The sequence below is a fragment of the Cygnus olor genome, chromosome 4 (assembly GCF_009769625.2).
Source record: "Cygnus olor isolate bCygOlo1 chromosome 4, bCygOlo1.pri.v2, whole genome shotgun sequence".
NCBI lineage: Eukaryota > Metazoa > Chordata > Aves > Anseriformes > Anatidae > Cygnus > Cygnus olor.
The window spans coordinates 77,255,437-77,278,518 of NC_049172.1; the positions used below are offsets into that span (position 1 = coordinate 77,255,437).

A 23,082-nucleotide genomic window follows, 5' to 3' on the forward strand; every position below is an offset into this window, starting at 1 on the left:
GGCACCCACAGCAGAGCCGGGTCTGGCACGGGTGGCCTCAGGGTGACATCTAACGGCGGCGAGCCGGGAGGGGACAGGGCACGAGGTGCTGCAAGCAAACCCCCACGGTGAGCCCCTGACAGAGCCACCCGCCCGCTGTGCCGGGGAAATGGGGCGCTGTGACCGTGGGGCTGGCCCCGAGCATCGCGTCCCCGATGTTGTGTGCGCCTCGGAGCCACATCCGCAGGAGAAGTGGTCACCGGCTGCTCCGTGGTGGCCACAGACAAACCACAGGGGATAAAACAGGAGAGAGCAGCACCCAGCAGCACGGGGGGCCCTGTGGGAACCAGCCCTGCCTGGCCCCCCAGCTCCCTCTGAGCTCCCCCAATTCCCAGAGCAGCCCCCAGGGTGCTGAGCACCACCCCAGCCCCCCGCACAGACACGCGCTGCTCGCTGCTCCGTGCTTTATTTCCAGACAGGTGAGTAGCACGCAGCCCCCGGGGGCAGTGGCTCAGTCAGGGGGGGGGAGGATGGTGGTGCTCAAGAGGCCGACACCAGGCTCGCCCCCCCCCCGGGGGGGGTCCTGGGCTTTCGGCAGCTCCGAGCAGCCACAGACTGCGGCGCACCGCGCGCAGCCGGAGCACCACGGGCGCTGTGCCCAGCACAGAGCTGTGCCCACGTGCAGCAGGGGAGGGAGGGAGGCAGGGGGGGCTTGGAGGGGGTGTCAGGATGGGGCTGGGCTGCCCCAGGGTGGCTCTGGGCCCCCCTCTCTGGGGCTGTGCGGTTTCCAGCTGCTACAGTCGCTCCTGGGCCAAAGAGCCAGCGGCTTAGGATGCTCCGTCCACCTGCAAAGGTTCAGGGCTGGCTGGAGAGGCACTGAGCAGAGCAGAACCCACCACGCCCCGGGGAGCACCCACATGAAGCCCCCCCAGGAGCAGCCTGCGGGAGTGAACCTGACCCTCACGAGGCCCTTCAGGGGGTGCTGGGCTGCAGCCCGGACCCCCAGTGCCCATCTGCCCAGACCCCCATGAGAGCCAGACCCCGACCCCAGCCATCCCCCAGCACCGTGCCCCATGGCCTCGGTGGGGCTGGGGACGTTCAGGACCCCTCAGAGTTGGTGGAGCAGAGAGAAAACGGGGGAAGAGGGCTGGAGGGGGGGCAAGGGCAGGTTGCAGGGAGCCCATGGGTGCTCCAGCACGCTGCTCCCCATGGACACCCGATGATGGGAGCTCGGGGCAGGGTCCTCAAAGCCAGCCCCAGCACCGCTGACTCCTACCTGCAGCTGCTCCTGCTTCCTGCTCAGCTCGAAGGTGTCCTCAGCCCGCGGCAAGCCCCAAATCTTCCGCAGCCTGGGCAGAAGGAGAGGCAGCTGCCACCCACTGCCCCCTGCCCACGTGTCCCCACGTCCCCGTCCCAGCCAGGGGACGTTACCTGGGCCACAGCCTCGCGGCCAGGAGGGCCAGGAGAGCCACGCAGAGCAGGGCGAGGAGCAGCCCGGCCAGGATGGTGAACACCAGGAGGTGGGAGAGTGCTGCGGGAACAGGAGGGGGGGGGGGTCCCATCGGTGCCGGGGTCTGGGGCCGGGCTGGAGGGGCTTTGGGGAGCCTCCTCCTCCAGGCCCCTTCCACATGCCTGCAGCCACGGCTTGGCCATGGCGTGGGGTTGGTGCCTCGCCCCCCCATGGGATCCAGTGGATCACAGATGTGCCACGGCTGGGGGGGCGCAGTGCGGCACGGCATGGCGGGGACCTCACGGGGACACTCATCCTGGTGTGCCCCTGCCCATGTCGCTGCCCCTGCACCCAGGTGGGACAGGCTGGCACATCACCGTGTGCCCCCCCCGCTGGATGGTGTCCTGCCCCCCATACCCTTTGCCAACACGTGGGGCTGGGGGCCACGCACAGCAGCAGACAGCATGAGCATGCTTCGCCTTCCACTGAACCCTGCCCTAGCCCATTTCTTCTCACTTTTTTGGTCAAGCTTTAGCATTCAACTCAATTTTCTGCTTGTGGGGGGGTGTTGTAGCCCTTACAAAGCATCCTTCCGCCCCCAGCCTGGGATGCTGCAGGAGAAAAGCTCCTAGGAACAAAATACCGAATTCAAGAACAAAACACATGCTTTGGCAGTGAAACCCTCTTTGCCTTTCCACCAAAAAAACTCAAACTTCTGCCGGTCGTCCCCCACCACCCTAAAACCTGAAATCCCACGGACCCCCCCGGGCAGAGCGTCCCCACGGGGTCCGGCCCCACTCACTGCGGGTGTCGAAGTAGGCGCTGGCCGTGGCGTTGCCCAGCGCGTTGCTGGCCACGCAGCTGTACTCGGCCGAGTCCTCGGGCCCCACGGCCGCGATCTCCAGGCGCAGCGCGTTGCGGGAGGCGGCTGCACGCAGCCCCGGGGTGGAGGCCGTGGCCAGGCTGGAGGCCAGGAGGTGGCCGCGGCGGTACAGGGCGAGGGCGGCGGGCGGGTGGCTATCGGCCGCGCACAGCACGATGCCCACGCGCCCGCTGCGGTTCTCCAGGAAGGTGCTGACGGCCACGGCCCGCGGGGCGTCTGCATGGAGGGGAGGGGGCTGGGTGGGCCATGGCGCAGGGAACCCTTTCCCGGGCTACAGGGAGAGGAGCGGGGCAGGGAGAGGGGGAAGAAGAGGAGGAGGAAGGGCCACGTCCCCTGCAGCAGGACCGTGCAGATGGGACACATGTGGCAGCCTGTCCTGCCCTGTCCCCGCGGGGCTGGGGGACACTCACAGAGCACGCTGAGGCTGAGCGGGGCCGAGGCCGCGCTGCCCCGCACGCCGCTCGCCCGGCAGTGGTAGAAGCCGGCGTCAGTGCTGGAGACGGGGCCGAGGACGAGGGCGCTGGCCGGTCCCTCCCGCAGCCACCGGCTGTTCTTGTACCACGTGTAGTTGGCCTCGTCGCCCACCCAGGGCACTGCCGAGCAGTTCATGGTGGCCGTGGCACCTTCGGGGACTTCTGGCGAGGGCTCCACCGTGACTCGGACACCTGAGGAGGAGGAAAGGGCCGTGCAGCCGGCGTGGCACGAGGCACACGGGGACGCCCCACGGCCAGCTCCGGGCAGCACGGCGCTCACCGCTCGCCGCGAGGAGCAGGGAGGCGGTCGTGGTGCCGAAGCTGTTGTTGGCCGAGCAGACGTAGATCCCCGCGTCCCCCGGGCCCAGCGCCGCCATCCGCACCCGCAGGGCGTTGGGCTCGGCCTGGACGGAGACGCGGGGGTCGGAGGGGCCCCGGGTGGAGGCGAGGGGCGCGCGGCCCCGCAGCAGCACAATGTCGGCGGGCGGGTGGCTGTCCACCGTGCAGAGCAGCTCGGCCTGCCGCCCGCCCCACGGCTCCACCAGGGACACAAAGGACGGCTCCCGGGGCGCGTCTGCAACGACAAGGACAGCGTGTTGCCTCCTGGCTCCGGCTGGCCTCGGGGGGCCACGTCCCCCCACTGGCTTGGGGGGTTTTATGCGTTCGTTGCTGGCTCAGGCTGGGGAGATGGGGCATGGTGAGGGTGGGGAAGCATCCGTCAGCCAAAGCGAGCTCCCCCCGGGTAGGAGAGCAGCGTGCTCTCCACCGCAGCCCTTCCCCTGCACCGCCCCACGGGGTTTTAAACCATTTTAACACCAAATTTTCTCCTTCCAACACCCCCTTTGGAACAGCGGCTCGGGCACCCTCGGGAGGGGACCAGCGGTCACCAGATGGCGACACAGCCCGCGCTTCCCTCCCCGGCAGCTCGCCCCGGTGCGGGGCAGCCCCCGCAGCCCCCCCCGCACTCACACAGCACCCGCAGGGCTGCGGGGGGGGCCCGGCGGCTGCGCGCCCCCGTGCGCGCCTGGCAGCTGTAGGCGCCCGCGTCGCTGCTGCGCGCGGCGTGGAGCAGGAGCGCGGCACCGGGGCCCTCCTGCACCCAGCGCCCGTTCTTGAACCAGGTGTAGACGGTGCCCGGCTGGGCGCCCGCGTCCTCGCAGCTCAGCGTCACTGCCGTGCCCTCGTGCACCTCGGTGCCTGGCCGCACCACCACCCTGACGGCTGGCAGAGACACGGGGATGGGGGTGCCGGTGGGTGGCAGGGCCACGGGACCCCCCCTCCGTGCCCACGGCGAGGCTCGGAGCGGGCACCGAGCCCCGAGCCCCCCTGTGCCACACTCACCTTGCACGTGGAGAGGCAGGGATGTGCGGGTGCTGCCGAGGGGGCTGCGTGCCCGGCACTCGTATTCGCCCTCGTCCTGCGCCGCGGCGGCCGGCAGCTCCAGGCGCAGCGCGTTGGGAGAGGGCGAGCGTTGGCCGGCGGCCGCAGCGGCGCTGGAGGCCACCAGCTGCCCCTCCCTGTGCAGGCTGACCTCGGCCGGGGGGATGCTCTCGACGGTGCAGAGCAGGATGACGGCTCTCCCCCCGCTGCTCTCCGCGAAGGCCTTCAGCTGCATGTTCCGGGGGGGGTCTGGAAATGAGAGGGGAGGGGGCTGTGGGCCGAGCACCGTCTCACCGGGAGGGAAACGGCTGCCGAGGGGCAGCTCTCATGCCGGCGATGCTCCATCTCCACCGGTGATCTCTCGTCTCCGCCACGCCGTGAGCTGAGCGGCGATGCCTCCGGCCAGGACCTGCTGTGCCGTCTGCAGCAGAGGCTCTGCCTGGCAGCGCTGCCTGGATTCCCTGCGCCTTCCTCGAATCAAAGCACAGCTCAGCACACCGCAAAGCGATGCTCGGAGCCCGTTCCCACCTGCAGCCTGCTCACAGCTTGGCCCCTGGGTCTCCGCTCGCACCCGGCCCAGCAAACCCCCCTCTGCTGGAAAAACCAGGGCTGGCGAAACGGCAGCAAAAACCTGGGCTGTAACTCAGGCCCAGGACGCCAAGGTGGTGTTAGCAGCATCCATCCTGCATTCCCCGTCCAAAACCGGGAGCAGGGAGAGACGTGACACATTTCTGAGGCTCTCTGGAGGGCATTTCCAGGAGAGCCCCTCGGCAGTCACTCCTCGCAGCAGACTTACAAGTTAAAGCCATCTTTTTCTACTAAAAAGGAAAATCTTCTATTCTGACTTGCAGCTACAGTTTTTGCGCATCTTTTTTTAAACAAAGTCTGGTTTCAATTTGCCAAAGCAGGAAAGAAAAAAAAAAAATCTTGTGATCTTCCCCAAAAGCCAAAAATTTTTCTGTTTCAGTTTTGGTTCAAAATGCAAAGAAAACTTGAAAAAAAAAATCGGAAAAACTGGAAAACCCCCTGGGCACTGCAGGCCATGCCCAGGGGGTTTTCCAGCCCAGGGAAAGGGATGGGGGCTCTGAAGCCCCCCGAACTCACAGAGGACGCTGAGGGTGCTGGGGGCCACGCTGCGGGTGCCGGCGGGGCTCTGCACGGCGCAGTGGTAGGAGGCGGCGTCGGCGGCCACCACGCTGGGGAAGACGATGTGCGGGGCCGTGCCGCTGCTGAGCCAGACCTTGTTCTTGTACCAGGTGTAGGTCAGAGCCTCCTGGGCAGCGCTGTCCACTGCACAGGTCAGGGTCACGGCGTCCCCTTCACGGACGTCCGGGGAGGGCGAGATCCAGACCCGGGCGGCTGCAATGGGAGGAGAAGAGACGGTCAGGGAAATGAGCTCTGGGCTCCAGCACGTTATGGTTCTATGCTTATGGTTCTACCACCTGGGACTTTTCTCTGGGCTCCCTCCCTGCAGTTGCAGGCAAGAAGTGATGGAGACACTTCAGCCACCACTAATTCCTCTCCCTGCCCTGCAGCAGCACAGCGCAGGGTGATGGCAGCTGTGCGAGCCCAGCCACGACAGAGCTGTGGACAGATGCCACGGGAGCTTCCTACAGCGACACATCCCCTTGGAGAGGGAGCTGCAGCTCCTGCTCCATGTGCGCACTCCCCCCAGTAACCCTCCATCCCCATAAACCTGCAGTTTCCACCATTTCTTCCCCATTTCTGTGCTGCCCATCTTATTCTAGCTCTCTCCCCCTCCTCCTTTCCCCACGGGCATCCTCCAGCTCGCCTCTGCCTCCATCCACACCTTCACCGCAGCCCCCAGCACCCGTCCCTCCCGGTGGCATGCCTGTCTGAGCGCCGTGCCCACCCCGTGCCCACCGCACTCACTCCCTGCCGTGAAGTTCGCCGCGGTGCTCGCGTTGCCGTAGGCGTTGCTGGCGGCGCACACGTACTCGCCCTCGTCCTCCAGCAGCACGTCGCCGATGCTCACCCGCAGGCTGTTGGTGGCCGCGGTGACGCTGAGCCGCGGGGAGGTGGCGGGCCCTGGCAGCGCGCTGGAGGCCACCAACGCGCCGTCCTTGAAGAGCTCCAGCTGCGCCGGGGGGCTGCTGTCCACCCGACACTGCAGCACGCCCTGCCGCCCCCCTGGCGTCTCCAGGAAGGAGCTCAGCACCGGCACCCGGGGGGGATCTGCAGGGCGAGATGTGGCCGGGTGTGAGCGAGGCCGGGCCCCCGGGGGTTTTTTTGGTACCCCTCGGGGAGCACCCGCACGGCGGCACCGCACGCTCGCAGCAAAGCACTGGCAGCCTTTTCCTTGCCAGGAGTTTCCCCCTCTGTCCCAGAAGGACGACATTTCTCCAAAACTCAAGTCTTGAAATGTGTAAGCAACTAGGTCAGTCAAAATGTGTTGTTTTTACAGAACCAAAGCACTGGTTATTGCATTTTCCCCCCTTTTTTAACTGAGAGCAGGCAGCGGGGTCCCCGGGGTGGCCACAGCGCTTCCACCAGACAGCCCTGCCTGAACGGGGACGCCTTCAGGTGAGGTGGCTTCTGTATGGCCTTATCGAGGAGCTACGTTGCCACCAACACCTTACTTTTAACATTCTGGCCTTTTCTCAAGGCAGACAATGCTCCTTTACTGAACACGCGGAGCTGTCGTTAAACCCCAGCCTCTCTCTGTGCGGGGGCCATCCGGGGACGGTGCCAGCAGCAGGGGCCGTGCCGTGCCCCGCTGTGCGCCAGCTGTGGCCCCGTGCCACGTCCCACCCCGCGTGCCGTGTCCCCACTGCCACTACGTGTCCCCAGGGACGCTGTCCCCTCGCCCCACTCACAGAGGACGCGCAGGCTGACGGCGGGGGAGACGCTGGCACCGGTCCCTGCAGGGCCGTGGGCTTTGCAGTGGTAGGAGCCCGCGGCATCGCTGGCGACGTGGGGCAGCGCGAGGATGTGGCCGGGGCTGTCCTGCACGTGCTTGCTGTCCTTGTACCAGGAGAAGACGGCATCTGCCTGCAGCTCCCCCAGCACCTCACACGTCAGGGAGACGTTGTCCCCTTCCAGCACCTCCGCCGACGGCGTGACGAGGACGCGGGCGGCTGAGGGAGGAGAACAGCGCGTGGTGGACGCAACACCTCACATCGTGTTGATGCTCCTGCTGCAGCCCGAGGCTGGTGCTAGGTGCTTATATGAAGGACAACGCATCGCTCCCTGCCTCCCTTAGCTGAAACACCCCCGGGGCTCCTCCACTTGTGTTCACCGGTGCTGGGGCCGAGCTGTTCAAATGTGGCCCGTGTAGGGTGGGCGATGTGAGCCGGGACCTGCAGAGCTGCAGCCAGAGCCCAAGAGGGACCCAGCGCCGTCCCCAGGGGGATGCTCTGGCCTTTCCCCCACAGAAGTGACAGGTCCTGAGCACCGGGGCTGAGCTGAGGAGCAACCCATGCCAGGCCCTGCCCAGCTGCGGCTGCGCACGGGGTTTTAGCACAAACCACTCTTCCTGCTGCGCCCTGGGGGGAGCAGAAGCACACCCCCTGCAGAAGCTCGGCCGCGTTCTGCTCTCTGGCCACAGCTTGAGATGCTCAGTGACATTTCTCTGCCCCGCTGTCCTCGTGGGACAGCCGGGACCATTATCTCTTCCCATCAGACGGCCGTGCAGAGGCAGGAGCAATGCAGAAAAGGTCACAGCCTGCGTTGGCTCTCACCCAGCCCCGACCCACGGCGCTTCCCACCCACTGGGACCAGCCCGTGCAGGACACACAACACGCAGCACGCCCGTGCTCACCCTGCACACGGAAGTAGAGGTGCTGGGACACGGTGCCGTGCGCGTTGGTGGCGGCGAGGCGGTAGGTGCCCTCATCTGCCAGCGTGACGTCCCGGACCTCCACCCGGAGGGTGTTGGGGGCGGCCGTGGCGCTGACCCTCGGGTTGGTGCCGTGCCCTGCGCTGCTGGAGGCCACCAGCTCCTCGCCCCTGTACAGGGCCAGCTGGGCGGGCGGGTTGCTCGCCACCGAGCCCTCGAAGATGGCCAGCCGGCCCCGCTGTGTCTCCAGGAAGGCGGTGAGCTGCGGGTCCCTCGGGGGGTCTGCGTGGGACAGCACAGCCATTGCACGGCTACCTGTCCCCAGCTCCGCCTCGGGAAGGGGCAGGATGGGACGGGAGAGGACAGGATGGGAAGGGAAGCTGCTGGCTGTGCTCCTGCAGACACCGCCCGACCAGCCCAGCTCACACTCAAGGGCAGCGGTGCATGGGGCTGCAGCTGGAGCACGCCTCCACGGGCTGGCAGTGTGACCTCCGGGTGGCACCAGGGGGACAGATCCCCACGGGAGGAGGCACCAGGACACACAGAGGCATTCAAACATGTGCACCTGCACCCACACTGGATTGCCCAGGCTGTGGGTATGCCCATGGGGGCCATGTGCCTGAGCAAAGCTGTGCACACCTGGATGTAGGCTACATGTAAGGCTACAAACCCCAAGATGATAACATAGTGGTTTGCATTCACATCTCCATAGGCGGCCGCACACAGATGTGCTGTGTGCCCACCCTTGTGCACTCCATGCAGTGCCACAGACCCCCTGCACCAGCCCCAGGGCAGCCCCTGCCCAGAGAAGAGCAGGGGCAGCCAAAAAGCTGCTCCTGCAGCACATGACAGCTCCCCAAACACGCCCAGCACCCCAACATCCCCAGCACCCCAAACATGCCCAGCACCCCAAACATGCCCAGCACCCCAACATCCCCAGCCCCCAAAACATGCCCAGCACCCCAAACATGCCCAGCACCCCAAACATGCCCTGCACCCCAACATCCCCAGCACCCCAACATCTCCAGCACCCCAACATCCCCAGCACCCCGCACTCACACAGCACATCCAGCAGGACGGCGGCAGAGCTCCGGCTGCTCCTCTCGGTGGCGGCGGTGCAATGGTAGAGCCCCGCGTCCCCGCTCGCCACCCGCCGAAGCACCAGGGATGCGTCGGGGCCCTGGGGGAGTCGCTGCCCGTTCCTGTACCAGGTGACGTTGGGCAGGGTCCGGGAGTCGCTGCTCACCTGGCAGGTCAGGTTGGCGGCGCTGCCTTCCAGCACGCGGGAGGACGGGGACACCACGGCGCGGGCAGCTGAGGGCAGGGCGGAGGCAGGAGGGGCTCAGCTGCAGCGCCCAGAGCCTCAGGGGGGCTGTGGGGCTGCAAGGCAGGATGCCTGGCCCAGCACCACCACGCCGTGAGCGACACCACTGCGGGAGGGAGCCTGCAGGCACCTCTGCAGGTACGGCACCAGAAGGCAACACAGCGTGCGCAGCGCCGGCGTGCAAAACCCTACTGGGGCTGCAAGGCAGCAGCCCAGGCTGTCACCCCACGCCGGGTGTCACCCCATGCTAGGTGTCACCCCATGCCGGGTGTCACCCCATGCTGGCTCCCCAGCCAGCAGCCCCCCTGCTTCCCGCTGCCACCACGTGTGACACCCAAAATATTTGCTGTTTCTTCCACTCGTGGGAAGCCAGGTCTGATTTTCCTAGCTTGCTCACAGTGCCAGAACGGGAGCCAGAAGGCTTCTCAGCCTGCCCCCTGGGACTCTGCACGGTGTGCCCAGCACCCAGGTCCCGCACAGGACCAGAGGTGAGCCCCGCTGGGAGCCCAGGAGGGTCGGGAAGGGCCGGCGGCTGCACCCTCCCGTTGCAGCACCCGCTGTAATCCTGCTCGTGGCCCACCCCAGCACCCTGTGCACACATTTTGAGACCGATGCCGTTTGCTACCCTGATGCCCTGGGTTTCATGTGCACGTGTGCTACCGATGCTGGCTCTGCCTTTACGCAAACAGTACCCAGCTCCTCCTGCTCCGGCACCCCTCTCCACCCTCCTCTGTCCCAGGATTTCCCCAGCGCTCAGACCCTGGGGGCTCAGACCCCGGGCACCCTCCCACCCCCCCAGCACCACACTCACTCTCGGCACTGAAGGCCATGGAGGTGCTGGCATTGCCCTGAGTGTTCCCGGCCCGGCACACGTAGGTGCCCTCGTCCTCCAGCACCACGTCCCGCAGCTCCAGCCTCAGGCTGTTGTACGAGGCCGTCGCCTGCAGCCGGGGGCTGGGGGCCGGGGGGCAGCCCTGCGTGCAAGCCAGTGCCTCGTCTCCTCTCCACAGGGTCAGGTTGGCCTCCGGGTCGCTCTCGACGGTGCACTGGATGATGCCCAGCTGCCCGCCCTGGGTCTCCAGGAGGGAGCTCATCACTGGCTGCCGGGGTGGGACTGCAGGGACAAAGCAGCGTGGGTGAGAACAGGACCGTGGGGTCAGGGGAGCCCCTGAAGCTGGGGGATTCCTGCCTTCCTGCCTGCATTCACCCGGGGCAGAGGGTCCCACGTCCACCCGCTCTCCACAAGGGACCTGCGTGTCCCCAGCACCTCCGAGGGCACTGCTCTGCCCTGGGGTGAGGCACATTCCCTACCGTGACTACAAAAACCCACCCCTTCCTCAGCACTGAGGCTTCCCAGTTGTGTTTTCCTTGTTTGCTATCAGGGAAGATTTTTATTTTTATTTTTTCCCAGCACGAAATATTTGGAAGGCGAAGTCAAACCGGGATACATCTTTCACAGGGCAACTTGGGCTCATTTTGTGCTCTGAGAAATACAAATTAATATCACGGGATGTTTTAAAGTTCTTTGTTTCCTGGGAATTAGGGGCTTTTCTGGACTTCTCCCCCCACCCCCCTCCCCCCGGAATGGTTCACCCACGGCACTCACAGAGCACGCGGAGCGGGACGGCCGCCGAGGTGTGGCTGTGGCCACTGCCCTGTGCCAGGCACTGGAAGGCGCCGGCGTCGGCGCTGCGGACGGCCGGGAAGCTCAGCGCCGGCTCCGCGCCCTCCCGCAGCCACCGGCCGTTCCTGTACCAGGTGAACGTGGCCGGCCCCGCGTCGCCCAGCACCTCGCAGCTCAGGGTGACGGCTTCCCCCTCCCGCACCTCCGCCGAGGGCTGGATCAGGACTCTGGCAGCTGGAGGAGGGAAAGGAGAGGTTGGGCTGTCAGGGAAACCTCTGCTGCTAAACCTTTGCCCCTGCTGCGGATCCGCCTGCTCAAATCCCCCCCACACCACCGCCCTCCAGCGCACGGATCCGGGCAGCCCCCAGCCAAGGGCTCGCGGAGCTGGGGTGATTCTCGAGGGAGCTGGCAGCCAGCTGGGATGTCCCCAGCCAAGCCATTCTCACCACTTCTCTGCCACCAGCAGAGACCCACGGGTGCCTTCCGGAGAAGTCACTTTGCTCCCACCAGGCACCCGTGTTTGGTGAGAGGAACTGGGCCAGGAAAGGGGCTGGGGAGGAGGTGAGGGGCTCGGATGGAGCCATCTCAGGCTCTCGGAAACAAACCCAGCTAACAGCACCACCCAGACCAGCGTTATTTCCTTTGGAACCTTGAGGTCCAGCTTGGTTTCTTTTGACGTCCTAAGGATTCCCCTGGATGTGTTTTTGGGGGCTTTCCCCTCCTCCCTTTTCATTGCTGCCTCCCTTCCACCCCAGACGTCAAAAGCAGGGGGAGCCATGGGGTGTGACGAGAGGGAGCAGGGGACCCCCTCCATGCCCGGGTGCTGCTCCTACCGCACTCTACCTGCACCAGGAGGAACGGGCTTGGACAAGCTCTGCTGCAGATTTTGAATTGCAAAGCTCCAAACCACCTCCAGCTGTGAAACCTCCTGGGGTGGGGAAGGGCCACAGGAGACGGCACCACGAGCACCCACCCCGGCACCCGGGAACATGGCAGGACCCACAGCCACGCAGAAACACCCCGGCACCCCCGGCTCCGTGCTGGAGGAGGTGCCGTGCCCCCAGCCCCGGGGACAGGAGCAGGCAGGGCACGGCAGGACTCACTGTGGGTGACGAAGGGCTGCGTGGCGGTGGCGTTCCCCAGGGCGTTGGTGGCGGTGCAGCGGTACTGCCCGCCGTCCTGCGGCCGCACGCCGCGGATCTCCAGGCGCAGGGCGTTGCGGGTGGCGGTGACGGCGAGCCGCTGGCTGGGGGCCGCCTGCGAGCCGCTGGTGGCCACGAGGTTGCCGTCGCGGTACAGCGCCAGGGTGGCCGGCGGGCGGCTGTCCACCGTGCAGTGCACGACAGCCAGCCCGCCGCCCTGCGGCTCCTGCAGCAGCGTCAGGGAGGGGGTCCTGGGGGGGTCTGCGGCACGGGGAGAGGGGTCAGCGGCCGTGCTGGCCCCGGGAGGCCCCGGCATCGCGGCCGTACCTGGGCGGCCGCACACATGTCACGTCCACCCAGCCCTGCCAGCGAGCACAGCTGCTCCTCAGAGCTGTTTTCCCACTGACGTAAGCGGGTTATATTTATGAACAGAAATGTCAGAGCCAAACCCAGGGCTATTTTATTTTTCCCCTGACTTGCAAAAGCTCTTGAGCTGTTATTATCACCGCTGGCTCCTGGGTTAGTAACCTCCGAGCGGAGTTTATGGCGCGCATCGGAGGGGCGGGAGGTGCTGAAATGAGCAGACGGGCGCCTGGTGCGGGGAGCTCACCCACTGCCGCCCTCACGGGGCTCACGGCCAGGAGCTGCTGCATCTGCAGCATCTCCTGCCTGGGTCTCACCCGGCGAGGCCGAACCCCCCTTCCCAGCTGGACTGATAGTGTCTGGGGCAGCCTGGGGCTTGCACGGCCCCTGGCACTAAGGGAGCTCACCCGTGGGGACCCCCCATCCCCGCAGGGTGATGGCCAGGGCCACGAGCACTCACAGGTCACGCTCAGGCTGACGGGCTGGGACGCGGTGCTGCCCCGGTCGTTGGTCACCTTCACAGAATCACAGAAGCACAGAATCATCACAGGATCATCCAGGTTGGAAGAGACCTCCAAGATCACCGAGTCCAACCTCACCTTGCAGGAGTAGAAGCCGGCGTCGCTGGCGGCCACGCGGTGGAAGAGCAGGGTGTGCACGGGGCCCTCCTGCAGCCAGGCGCTGTTCTTGTACCACGTGTAGTTCAGGTCCTGGCCCTCCCTGCTGGGCACGTCGCAGGACAGCTCGGCGCTCGTCCCCTCCTGCACCTCAGCCGCAGGGCTCACGGAGATCTCGGCGGCTGGCGGAGACGGGAGCACGCTCAGGGCGGGCAGGAGACCCCCAGGAGGCTGGCCAGGGGGCAGTTTCTGAATTTAATGCAATATCCCCGGGGAAAAATCTTCTGCTTGTGCAGCAGCGTCCCGTGTCACTAAGGACCTGTGCTCGGGTACACGCAGAGCCCGCCCAAGCTGCCCCAGCCCAGGGGAGATGCTTTCCCACCCGGTCCCATCACAGCCAGTCTGGATCCCTTGGTGAATTGCCCGTTTCAGACTGGGTGCCTCCCCCTGCCAGCACCATCCCAGGGCACAGCCCCCCGGCACTTACAGAAGACGTAGAGCATCACGGCGGGCGCCGCGCCGGCCCCGAGGGCGTTGTGGGCTTCGCAGCGGTACTGCCCGTGGTCCGCCCGCCGCACACCCCGCAGGGTCAGGGTGCGCTCGCTGCCCACGGCAGCGCCGTCCTTGTACCACTGGTACGCGGAGACCGGCGGGTAGCTGCTGTTCACCAGACAGCTGAGGGACACCGTGTCCCCCACGCGGATGTTCTGCGTCGAGGGGGTGATCGACACCCTGGTGCCTTTCGGGGCGTCTGCGGGGGGGACAGACAGATGTGGTGGCAGAGGGGAAGCCGGGCAGGACCCTGGGGGTGCTGCCGCAGAGCTTCCTGCTGGCTGTATGGCAGGGAAGGGAGCCCTGAGAGGCTCTGCCCAGAGGAAAGGAGCAGGGAAAAGGGGACAAAGCTGTGACAGTGGCGGCAGAGAGGGCAGGGAGGAGCACTGCAGGATGTTTGTGGGACCTGCACGGGCCCTGGCCACGAGAGCCGTGGAGGAGCAGGGAGGGAGAAGCTGGGGACACTCTGCCCTGGCTTTCTGCGAGGGACCTCGGGGGTGGCACAGCAGTGGGAGAGGTGTCCCCGTGCCGTGCTCCGAGCCGCCCCACGTACGTCTCACCCGCAGGACCAGCTCCCCGCTCGCCTTCTGGGAGCCGTGGAGAACCTCGCAGAAGAGCGCCCTGGAGTGGTCCTTCCAGGAGAAGGAGGTGACGAGGCTCAGGTGGCGGCCGACCCCGCTGGTGTCCAGCTGGACGCGGCCGGACACGGAGGAGACGCGCTCATCATAGCCCGCCCAGCGCAGGGCCACGTCGCTCAGCGGGCAGACGTAGGGCGTGGAGCACTGGAAGGTGAACTCCGTCCCCTCGGACACCTCCTCGCTGGCGGCAATGTTCGGGCGCTCCAGGACATCTGGGGATGGAGAGCCGAGGGTGGGACGTCCCCACGGGACGGGAGAGCGCGGGACCGGGCGGGATCAGCGCCGTACCCACCCGAAACGCTCAGCACCACGTCCTGCTCCGCCGACCACCGGTCTCCATCGACGATCTCGAAGCGGAACTTATAGGGCCCGCTGTCCTCCGGCGTCACCTCCCGCAGCAGCAGGGTGCAGTTGTGAGCAGTCGGGTCCCCCAGGAGCTGGGCTCGGCCCCAGAACCTGGCGTCCACCTCCTGGCCCTCCGAGTGGTACACCACGGTCTTTTGGTTGCTGTAGTCCTTGTACCAGATGGCCACGATGCCTTTGCTGGCCGAGATGCTGTCGGGGAAGCTCAGCGTGCAGGGAAACACCACGCAGGAGCCCGTGATGCTCCACAGCTCATGGGGGTAGGTGACACCCCAGGAGCCGTGGGCTGTCGGAGGGAAGGCAAGGTCTGGGTCATGCGGGGTGGCCACTGGTGCCCAGCTCCCCTGCACCATCTTGTGAGCCCTGTGCCACTGCTCCTCTACCCATCCAGCCAGGGCCACGGTGGGCAGGGAGGGCTTGGGGGAGGAGAGCTAAACCCTCCAGGAGAAAGCATGGAGGTGGAGATAAATAGGGAAGCGTCCGGCCGGGGGCAATGCTCCCAGCTGGGCTTCCAGCCGGCAAAAAGCACCAGCTGGACTCAAAGAGCAAAGGCCTAAATCACCAGTAAGAAAAGGGGAGATTTGCCCTCTGAGCCCTTCGGGAGCTCGTTTCCTTGCCCCTCTCCCTGTCTCCTTGTCCTTTCTCCATGCCCTGGCTGTCCCACCGCCATCCCACCCCATCCCATCCTGGTCCGTGGGCTGGGGGGATGCAGGGGGCAGCGGGCTGGTGTGGTGGCACCTTACCTGGGGGGACAAGGCTGGCCAGGAGGATGAGCCACTGCAGCTGGGATGTGGCCACAGCCATGGGGCAGGCAGCAGAGGGCAGGCTCGGGCACACACGGGCAGGAGGTGGCTGGTCGTTGTGCAGCAGCCCCTGATGGCAGAAAGGTGGCCAAAGGCCCCAGAACCACGTTAATCCACCCAGCCCCGCTTCACCCTGCATCGCACCGCCACCAGGGCTCTGCCAGCCAAGGCGTCCCGCACGTGTTTGGCCAAAAGCGATCCCTGCTGCAGGGGGACTGAGCGGGGAAGCCCATGTCCCAGCTCGTGCCCGTCGGGCACTGTCAGCAGAACATGTTGGTGGAGCCACAAGGCACAAATCCTGCCTCCAGCAGCACCGCTCTGGCTGCAGGTGGCTGCCTCATGGCAGTGGCAAGGTCACCGACATGGAGCAACGGGCACGGGCGCTTCTTGGGGCTGGGGAAGAGGAAGATGGTGAGGGAGAGCCCTGGCCCTGCCGAAGGCTCCTCCTGGGTGCTCACTGCCCCAGCGTTACCCACAGTGAGCTGGGGAGGTCAAGGACCCTGGGGAGGTCGAGGACCAAGTGCAGGTGGCACAGCGAGAGGTGGACAGGTTTATTCACGGGCTCCCTGCGTTGTGCAATGCGGGGAGCAAGTGAAGAATGAAGTAATACGGACATGGGAACCGTGCATGGCGTGGGCACAGAGTGGTGCAAATGCTGGTGACGTGGGGACAAAGGACAGAGGGACGCACGGCACAGCAGCCAGGTGTCCTCTCCCCGCTGAGCAGGACTCATCTCCTCATCACCTCCTGGACCCATCACCTCCTCACCCGGCGCTGCTGTCCCCACGAGGTGACCCCACACGGCCAGCCCAATGCTGTCCCCAGCAGCCACCGCACAGCCCCGGCGTGCCAGCAGTGGTCAGGATTAAACAGCAGCAGCACTTCCCCCTTTTTGTGCTCTTTCCATCAGTATTTTGTTCTCTATGGGCTGGGATTTATTAATCGAGGGGAAGGAAGCGCCGTGGCCCCCGCTCGCCGCCCGGTTTCGTTTCTCTGCCTCCCCTCCCAGTTTCGTTTTCTGGCGGCAGGGCCGGGGTCCCGTGAGCAGATGAGTGGGGGCACGGGGGGGCCTGGGGCATGGCAGCTCTGCAAACCCAAAGCTTGGATGCGTTCAGCTGCCATCGATAAGCTGTGTGCGTGCACACGTGTGGCACGGGGAGGTGTGGGACGGAGCAGCAGGGTTGTGCATCGCCACCCTGACACCGACAGGACAGCAGCTGGATGGCACGCGCTGGAAAACGGGAAAATGGGGTGATTGCCTGGGGAAGGAGCCTGTAACCGTGTTCTCTGCACCCACACGAACCTGTCTCTGCAGGACAGCCTCCAAAATCCCTACGGGGGCTCCCATGCACACAGGCAATGCCAGACAGATCGCCAGCTCCTTCAGGTGCTGGTGGAACTCACCCGTGGGGCTGAGCACCAGGAGGGGCACGTGGAAACTGCTCAGCACCCCCCGGTACTGATCCTGCCCCAGCCCAGGAGGCCGCGGAGCACCCACGGCAGCACCCCCATGGCAAACCTCGGCCCCCAGCGTCCCCTTCCCAGACCCTCTGCACCCCAGGGGCAGCAGCATTACCTCGGCGTGGCGGGGAGGGTCTGTGTTCCCCTGGTGGTCCCCGTGTCCCCCGGCAGGCACCCGGCTGTGCCTCCACAACAGCGCCAGCCCCGTGTGGCTGGGGGCGAGCTATTTATCTGCTGCGGGAGTAAGGAGCCAAAATTCACATCACTTCCCCGTTTAGGGGTTTGTCCCTGCCTCCGGTTTTGGGAAGTGGCTGACACTGTCAGCTATTTCTTGCCGTTTACTAACGGGGGCTCTTTTGGGGTGGGCGCTAAGGTGGTCCGCATGGGAGGATTTTGCAGGGGTCCAGGCCCCCAGTCCTATTTGGGGGGGGTGAATGCTTTTGCACCCCTTCGTCATCCTTATGCGGTTCCCAGCCCAAATTAGGGCACAGGAGGCACCAACCCACGGGGCACTGCCTGGATGGGCTCCAGTTTTAGGGCCCCGCTGGGTGCCCCTGCTCTGTGCCGCTGACCCTGCAGTGGGGCGAGCCTAACGAAGAGCCCCTGGGGCAGCCGCAGCCTCCCTACAACCCTGGGCTCCCCGTGCCAGCTTTTGGGGGCCAGCCGCCCCCAGAGCCAACCTGGGGCCCCGCACAGGCAGTGTCCCAAAGAAACCAGAGCGGCCGTTTGCTGCCTGTGCCGGTGCTGCAGCACGCAGGGACCGCGCTGGTCCTGGGCTGCTCCGGGACAGGGCCCAGGTCCGGCCCCTGCTGCAGGTGCCTGGATCTAAGGGAACGGAACCTGTGCTGTGGCACGGGCGCTCTGTGCACCGGGCGAAACTGGGGCTTGAGGACTCAGAGTCGATGCTTGATTTTGTGCAAAAGGGCTGGGAACGTGAGAACTGTAAGCCGCCCACCGAGCCCTGGGTTCTGCGTTCACCCTGCCGCACACCACAGCTCCCCGCAGCTCCCTGCAGCACCCCGCAGCACCCCGCACAGCGGCCCCATGCCGGTGCCAGGCTGGGCTCAGCACGGTGTGGGTGCAGAGCCGGCGCCACAGCTGCACAGCCCCCTGCCAAAACGCCCTGGGGAAATGGCTCCCGAGGGGGCAGGCAGGCAGGGAGCGGGGCTGCTGCCCCCAGGGACCTGCAGGGACCTCCCTGCATCGGGCACTGTGTGTTTCCAGCCGGGTTTGAGCCGTGAGCCCTGACTTGGGCAAACGAAGCCAGGGGCGCCTGGGCTGGGGCCAGCCAGCGCCAGGAGATCTGTGAGGATCCAGCCCTGACCACCCGGCCCCGACACAGCCCCAGCGCCAGCCCCTCTGTGTGGGCTCCTTGCACCTCTGCTGCCCTCCCTCCCTCACCACTTCTGGAGCTCTGCAGCCCTCACACACCACGGCTCCACTCGCCCAGCTCTGGGCACTGCTGGGGCTGGATGTGCCCCTCGCCGCGCCGCAGCCTCATCCCAAACCTGTCCCCATGGCCGCCCCAGCTGCCCAGCACCGTGATCCCTCTGCCCCAGTGGAGACAGCTCCTGTCTGGACATTTCAGACCCCCCCCGGTCCGCAGGCACCCAGGGGCTGCCCCTGAGCCGTGTCCCAGCAGCGGAGCTCGATGTCCCCCCGCGGCGCTGGGCACGCAGAGGGTGCCTGCCTGCGGGAGCGCTCGGCACCGAGCCTTCATGTGGGCAGCGGGCAGCATCCAGGCCGGAGCCCCTCCGGTTCCTCTTTCCAGGTCCCAAGACATGTTCCCCGGGGTTGGCGTCCGTCTGGAAAGGGGAACCTCCTGGGGAAACCGAAACAAATGAAGGCAATGAGTGAAAGTCTGCACTGTGCCAGCAAAGCCGTGCCCCGCGCACGGGGACAGAGGAGCGGCGGTGGTGGCCTGGGGACCAGCACCCAGGCGGGTGCTCTCCCAGGGGTGCAGGGCTGGGGACAAGTGGCTGGGGCAAGGGGCACCACGCTCAGCACCAGCTCCTTGCCCCTGCCGCTGGCCGTGGGCTCGTGGGGGGTCAGGGTGGGCACAGGGCATGGGGGAGCCGCCGTCCCTGCTTCACACACTGCAGGGGAGCAGGGCTCCCACGGGGCTGGACGCTGCACCCCACAGCCAGAGCCCTGTGCAGTCGGAGGGTGCACAGCCCCGGGGAAGGGCTGGGCTGCGGGCTGGGCGCTCCCTAAAGCTGCCCAGGCAAAAAGTGAGGGGGAGCCTGGAAATGGCCGGCCGGAGGCAGCCTGCTGCTTCTCCCCAGAGGAATGCGGGACGGGCCGGCATACCAGAGCGATAAGGGGCTGCCCAGGGGCATCCCAGGAATTTGGGGTGTGAGGTGTCGGGAGGGAGAGAGGAAAACACCGGGGAAGAGCGAGCATAAATCAGCAGCAGTGACATGCGGGGGGGGGGCGGGGGCTGCAGCCCCTGCTGGCAGTGGTGGGAATGGGGGGGGGGAAAAATTCCCCATGAAAAATGCGCCTTGTGCCCGTCTGCCCGCGGGCCGTTGCTGGATGCTTGGGGAGCAGGGGGAGAGGAGGCAGCGCAGGCAGGACGGGCTCAAGGCCCGCTGCAAGCCCCCCAGGAGTCACGCTGAACGTCCTGGGGGGAGAAATGGGAAGAAAAGCACGAAAACCAAATGGCTCAGAGCACAGACACCAACCGGCTCTTCCACTGGGGACAGGCTGCAGCATGGGCACAGCCGGCACTGTGCTGGCACCTGAGTCAGCAGGCACTGGTTGTCTTGGGGGAGGGAGAGCGGGGGGCCAGGGCTGCTGGGGGCATGGGGCTGCCTTCTGGGGGGCCGGGGCAGCTCCAGGACCCTGCCCTCCCCGTGCAGCCAGAGGGGAACTGGGCGCCCCACAGGGACACTGGGGGCCCCACGGGGACGTGCTTTCCTTGGCAGCAGGGTGGGTGCGAGGGCTCGGGGCCCTCAGCGGCCCCCAGGCTCTGGGCCAGGCTCTGGTGAGCAGACCGGAGGGGGGGGGGGATGCGAGCCCCCAGCCGGAGGCGGGTGCAGGGGCCCTGGGAGGGACAGGGCTGTGGAGCTGGGGACGAGGGGACCCAGGGCCGGGGCAGAGGTGGGGATGGGCAGGACGGACCCTGAACAGTGGGGGGGGAGCGAGGACCGGGGCTGCTGCGGGGCTGGGAGCCCCCCTGCAGGCAGAGCAGCCCCCCCAGGCGCCCCTGGTTAGGTGCGCACGCAGCCCGCTGAAAGCAGCGCGCTGCTCGGCCGGCCCTGGGAGCTGGGCTTGTCGGAGCAGAAGTGTTTGGGTTTGGATTCCAGGAGATTTGGACGTGCACACATGTAGAAGCAAAGCAGGCTTTCAAGTGCAAAATCAATTTCGAATGCACAAATCCAACTTGTACATTTCGGAGATGCCGGACTGAAGCGGTTTCGGCGTTGCGAGTCACCGATCCCAGAAGCTTCATTAGCTCGCGCGCCAGACAGGGCTGCTGCAGAAACAGATGAGAAAAAAGACTTAAATTATTCCTGCGACACGAGGAGCAATCAAGTCCGATGCGATGTGATGTGGCACACGCTGCGCTGCGGGAGCTCTGCCGACACCTCGCTCGTCGCCGCCGCCGCCGGGCCAGGCGAGGGGTGGCCGGGGAGCGCAGGTCACCAACAACGCACCTCCTGGGACGGACCCAAAGCCTGGCTCAGCCTAAAACTGGGGCCAAAACGTGGGGTTTGTGCACACAGGGGTGGTAACGGGGACAGGGATCCTTGCCTGCTGGCACCGCTCTGCTGCCAGGCTTTGGTGGGGCGGAGGAGGTGCCCAAAAGCACCGGACCCTGCCGGGCTGGTCACCGGCACGGAGACAGCACTGGAGGAGCCCCAGGTGACACCGGGACAAGCCCCGGGCAGAGCCCTGAGGACCAGGAGCTTGTTCCCCATGCGTGGGGACCACCGGCTCTTGCCCTGAGGTCTGACAGCACCTTCTGTGGCAGAGGGAGGGACGGTGTCGCTGCAAGCTGAGCCTGTCCCAGCCCGAAGGGACAGCCCTGCCGATGCACCCGCAACCGCGATTTCCCCGGGCCAGAAGCGCTGGTGCCGGCAGCGGGGTGCTGAGCCCTGCTCACGGGGGCCTGCGGCATCGCAGGGGGCAGAGGGGACAGTCTGCAGGGGACAGGGCTGGGGGGGACGAGCGGGTGGCAGCGGGGAGGGCGGAAAGGGGAAGAGGGAACCGCAGCCTCGTCCCCGGGCTGCCGCGCACGTGACACCAAAAGTCTCCTTCCTCGGGGAGCGGGGCCGCGGCACGGAGCCCACACAGCGAGGGGCTGCCGGGGGGCTTTGCTCCGAGCCCTGCCCCAGCCGTGGCTCCTGGGGAGCAGCACTCGGCACGTAGCAGGCTCACTCCAGGCCCCCCCTGCCAGCAGCACTGTCCAAAATGCACTGAGGAAACCCAGCGCCCCGTGTCAGCCCCAAAACTGCAACCCAAGGGGGCTGCGCAGGAGCAGGTGAGACCCCAGAGGGGCCTTGTGCCTGCTGAGAGCCCCGGTGGGCGATGAGCGGCCCCCTGTGCGCGTGGGGTTCTGTGAACATCAGCAGCTTTGCACTGAAACACTCCGATTTGGGGATTCTTTCAGATTTCTGGAGGCGAGGAGGCAGTTTCTGCCAAAACTGTTGGCAACGAAACGTGGACTTGGAAATCGGAACATTTGCTCGGGGAATTAAGAGAACGCAGCTTGAAGGGGAATTTTTAAGGCATCCTCCCAGGGTGCTGGGACGTGAGGGGCAGGGCCGGGACGCGCAGGGTGCCCCGTTCCCCGTGCCAGGGCAGCGAGGGGCTGCCCCGAGGGGTGGGGAGGAGAGAGGGGGCTCGGGCACATCGCCGCCCAGAGGGAGCCGTGCCGAGCAGCTTGCCGGGGTGGCTGCTGTCAGGTCGATGTCCCCGACACGGCTCTCGCCTGCATCGCATTACGGGCAGCGCCGGCGCTGCCGGGAGCGGGCTACGGATACCGTGCACGCCTCGCAGCGCCCGTGTTCCCGGCCGCGGCCGCTTTGCTACAGCGCTTTGCATTTTGCTCGTCCTTGTTCTCCGCTCACGGTTATCAGGACCTGAAACATCAGTGTGCAGCGCGGGGCTGGCGGAGGCACGCGGACCCCCCCGTGCTGCTGATATTCCAGCTCGGGGCAGGGGGAAGGGGTCCCTTGGGTTCCCAACCCCACGTTTCTCCTCCCAGGGAAACAGCGGGTCCCCGTGACTGCAGCCCCCCAGGTCCCACCGCAGCCCCCGACCCCCAGCTGCCATCCCGGTGCCTTCGTCCCCACGTGCCCATGGAGGGAAGGGACCCGTTATGGGGCGAGGGGCTGGGGAGGGGCCCTGGGGACCCAACACGGAGACCGGGGGTGGGGTGCCCCAAGCACGCAGCCCGATGTGAATTGGGCCCACCCAGACGGGGACGGATATGTGACATTTTGGCTGTTCCATACCCCCACCCGCTGTGCCCCGGTGGCACCAGGAAACCACCGAGGACAAGTCAGGGGACCGGGGACCCACGGGGACACACCTCACCCAGCTCCATGGCAGGACCCACCGGGAAGCCCCCCCCAAGCCCCACGGCGATGTCCCCACGCCGGCTGCAGGAGCCGTGCCGGCCTCTCCAGGCCCCGTTACGACACCGCAGGAAGGAGCTGAGGTCAGGTTATTTTTAGTGGTCTCCTCGGCTGAGCTGCTGCCCCGCACGGGGCTCCCGGAGCAGCTCGGCCACACGTGCTGGCGTCATCAGGGACATTTCAGTGAGAGGGCGCAGGTGGTGGAAAGCCCCGGGCCCGGGCATCTGGCACCCCGCTGGTGTGAAAGTGCTTCGTCTGCAAGAACCGCGCGCTGCCGGGGCAGGGAAGCTGCAGGAAAAAGGGGAGAGCGAAAGGATGAGGCTTTTTGGGCAAAGCCCGCTGCGAGGTGGCAGCGGTGGGTGAGCCGGGAGCAGGGACAAGGACCCAGCGCCGGGCAGCCGGGGCGGGCAGGGGAAGGGGAGCGGCCGGGAAGGAAGCTGGCAGCACCCGACCTGGGGACAATGCGGCCCCGGGGACCAGAGGTCCTGCGAGCAGCGCGCAGGCGCCGTGCGCGGCCGCGGCTTCCTGGGGAAGTCAGGAGTGGGTGTGCGTGGGCGGGGGGTGCAGCATGCATGTGTGAGCGTGCGTGTGCATGCATTTCTGCATGTGTGCGTGTGGCAGGACAGGGCTGGGCACAGCTGGGACC

General features: G+C 66.4%; 1 protein-coding gene across 1 annotated transcript; it reads right to left on the reverse strand.

Annotated features, from left to right (window-relative positions):
* Positions 1–429: 429 nt before the first annotated feature.
* Positions 430–17,108, reverse strand: SIGLEC1 (sialic acid binding Ig like lectin 1). The gene is made up of 23 exons (XM_040555861.1): positions 16,967–17,108; positions 15,331–15,460; positions 14,517–14,873; positions 14,140–14,436; positions 13,522–13,785; positions 13,017–13,216; positions 12,878–12,932; positions 12,016–12,315; positions 10,895–11,146; positions 10,100–10,402; positions 9,024–9,278; positions 7,947–8,246; positions 7,003–7,263; positions 6,059–6,361; positions 5,270–5,524; positions 4,127–4,414; positions 3,755–4,006; positions 3,066–3,359; positions 2,723–2,977; positions 2,232–2,528; positions 1,411–1,510; positions 1,256–1,328; positions 430–824 (listed from the first exon to the last, which is right to left on the reverse strand). Exons 2-23 carry the CDS (start codon positions 15,389–15,391, stop codon positions 807–809), a joined length of 5,040 nt encoding a protein of 1,679 aa, XP_040411795.1. The 5' UTR covers positions 15,392–15,460; positions 16,967–17,108; the 3' UTR covers positions 430–806.
* Positions 17,109–23,082: the final 5,974 nt, after the last annotated feature.